Source organism: Felis catus, chromosome A3 (genome assembly GCF_018350175.1).
Source record: "Felis catus isolate Fca126 chromosome A3, F.catus_Fca126_mat1.0, whole genome shotgun sequence".
Taxonomy (NCBI): domain Eukaryota; kingdom Metazoa; phylum Chordata; class Mammalia; order Carnivora; family Felidae; genus Felis; species Felis catus.
This window is the reverse complement of record NC_058370.1, coordinates 91,942,272-91,943,521: the sequence shown is the minus strand read 5'-3', so window position 1 is coordinate 91,943,521 and position 1,250 is coordinate 91,942,272. Positions and strand designations below refer to the sequence as shown.

The following is a 1,250-nucleotide window of genomic DNA, read 5'->3' as shown; positions in this document are numbered from 1 at the left end:
GAATGTTACCTTCAGTGGTGAATGGACTTTGCAGACATGATTGAGTTAAGGATCTTAAAATGCGGAGACATCCTAGATTATACAGATAGGCCCTTAAGTGACCTCACAAGTAAGAGAGATGCAGGAGCAGTCAGTCAGAGGAGAAGGCAATGTGCTTAGAAGATGGAAGAAGAGGCCACAAACAGAGAAGTACAGGTATCCACTAGAAACTGAAAAAGGCGGATAAACCAGTTCACGCCGGAGCGCTGGGAAGGAAGCGTCTCTGTTGGCGACTCTGAGGAAAAGCTACCACCAGGTAGACACCGTCTGTCACCATGGGTAAAGGAGACCCCAGCAAGCCACGGGGCAAGATGTCCTCGTACGCCTTCTTCGTGCAGACCTGCCGGGAAGAGCACAAGAAGAAACACCCAGACTCTTCGGTCAATTTCGCTGAATTCTCCAAGAAATGTTCCGAGAGATGGAAGACCATGTCTGAGAAGGAAAAGTCGAAATTTGAAGATATGGCAAAAAGTGACAAAGCTCGCTATGACAGGGAGATGAAAAATTATGTTCCTCCCAAAGGTGACAAGAAAGGAAAGAAGAAAGACCCCAATGCTCCTAAAAGGCCTCCCTCTGCATTCTTCCTGTTTTGTTCTGAACATCGCCCAAAGATCAAAAGTGAACACCCTGGTTTACCCATTGGGGATACTGCAAAAAAATTGGGTGAAATGTGGTCGGAACAGTCAGCCAAAGATAAACAACCATATGAACAGAAGGCGGCTAAGCTAAAAGAGAAGTATGGAAAGGATATTGCTGCATATCGCACCAAGGGCAAAAGTGAAGTGGGAAAGAAGGGCCCTGGTAGGCCTACAGGTTCAAAGAAGAAGAATGAACCAGAGGATAAGGAGGAAGAGGAGGAGGAGGAGGAAGATGAAGCATAAATGGCTCTCCTGTAATGAATGATATGTGTGGAGTGTGTGTGTGTGCTCAGGCAATTGTTTTGCTAAGAATGTGAATTCAAGTGCAGCTCAATATTAGCTTCAGTATAAAAACTGTACAGATTTTTGTATTTTGTATAGATAAGATTCTTTGTAGAGAAAATACTTTTTTAAGAATGCAGGTTGTAGCTTTTTGAGAGGCTACTACACACAGTTAGATTTTAAAGCTTCTGATGTTGAATGTTTCTAAATATTTAATGGTTTTCTTAATTTCTTGACTTGTGTACTGTAGCACAGCAAACTTATAGGAATTAGTATCAATAGTAAATTTGG

At 42.6% G+C, this 1,250-nt stretch overlaps 1 protein-coding gene across 1 annotated transcript; it reads left to right on the top strand.

Moving 5' to 3' along the window:
- Positions 1-250: 250 nt before the first annotated feature.
- On the top strand, positions 251-920 carry LOC101080962 (high mobility group protein B2-like). Its single transcript, XM_045055103.1, has one exon. It carries the CDS (start codon positions 315-317, stop codon positions 918-920), a length of 606 nt encoding a protein of 201 aa, XP_044911038.1. The 5' UTR covers positions 251-314.
- Positions 921-1,250: the final 330 nt, after the last annotated feature.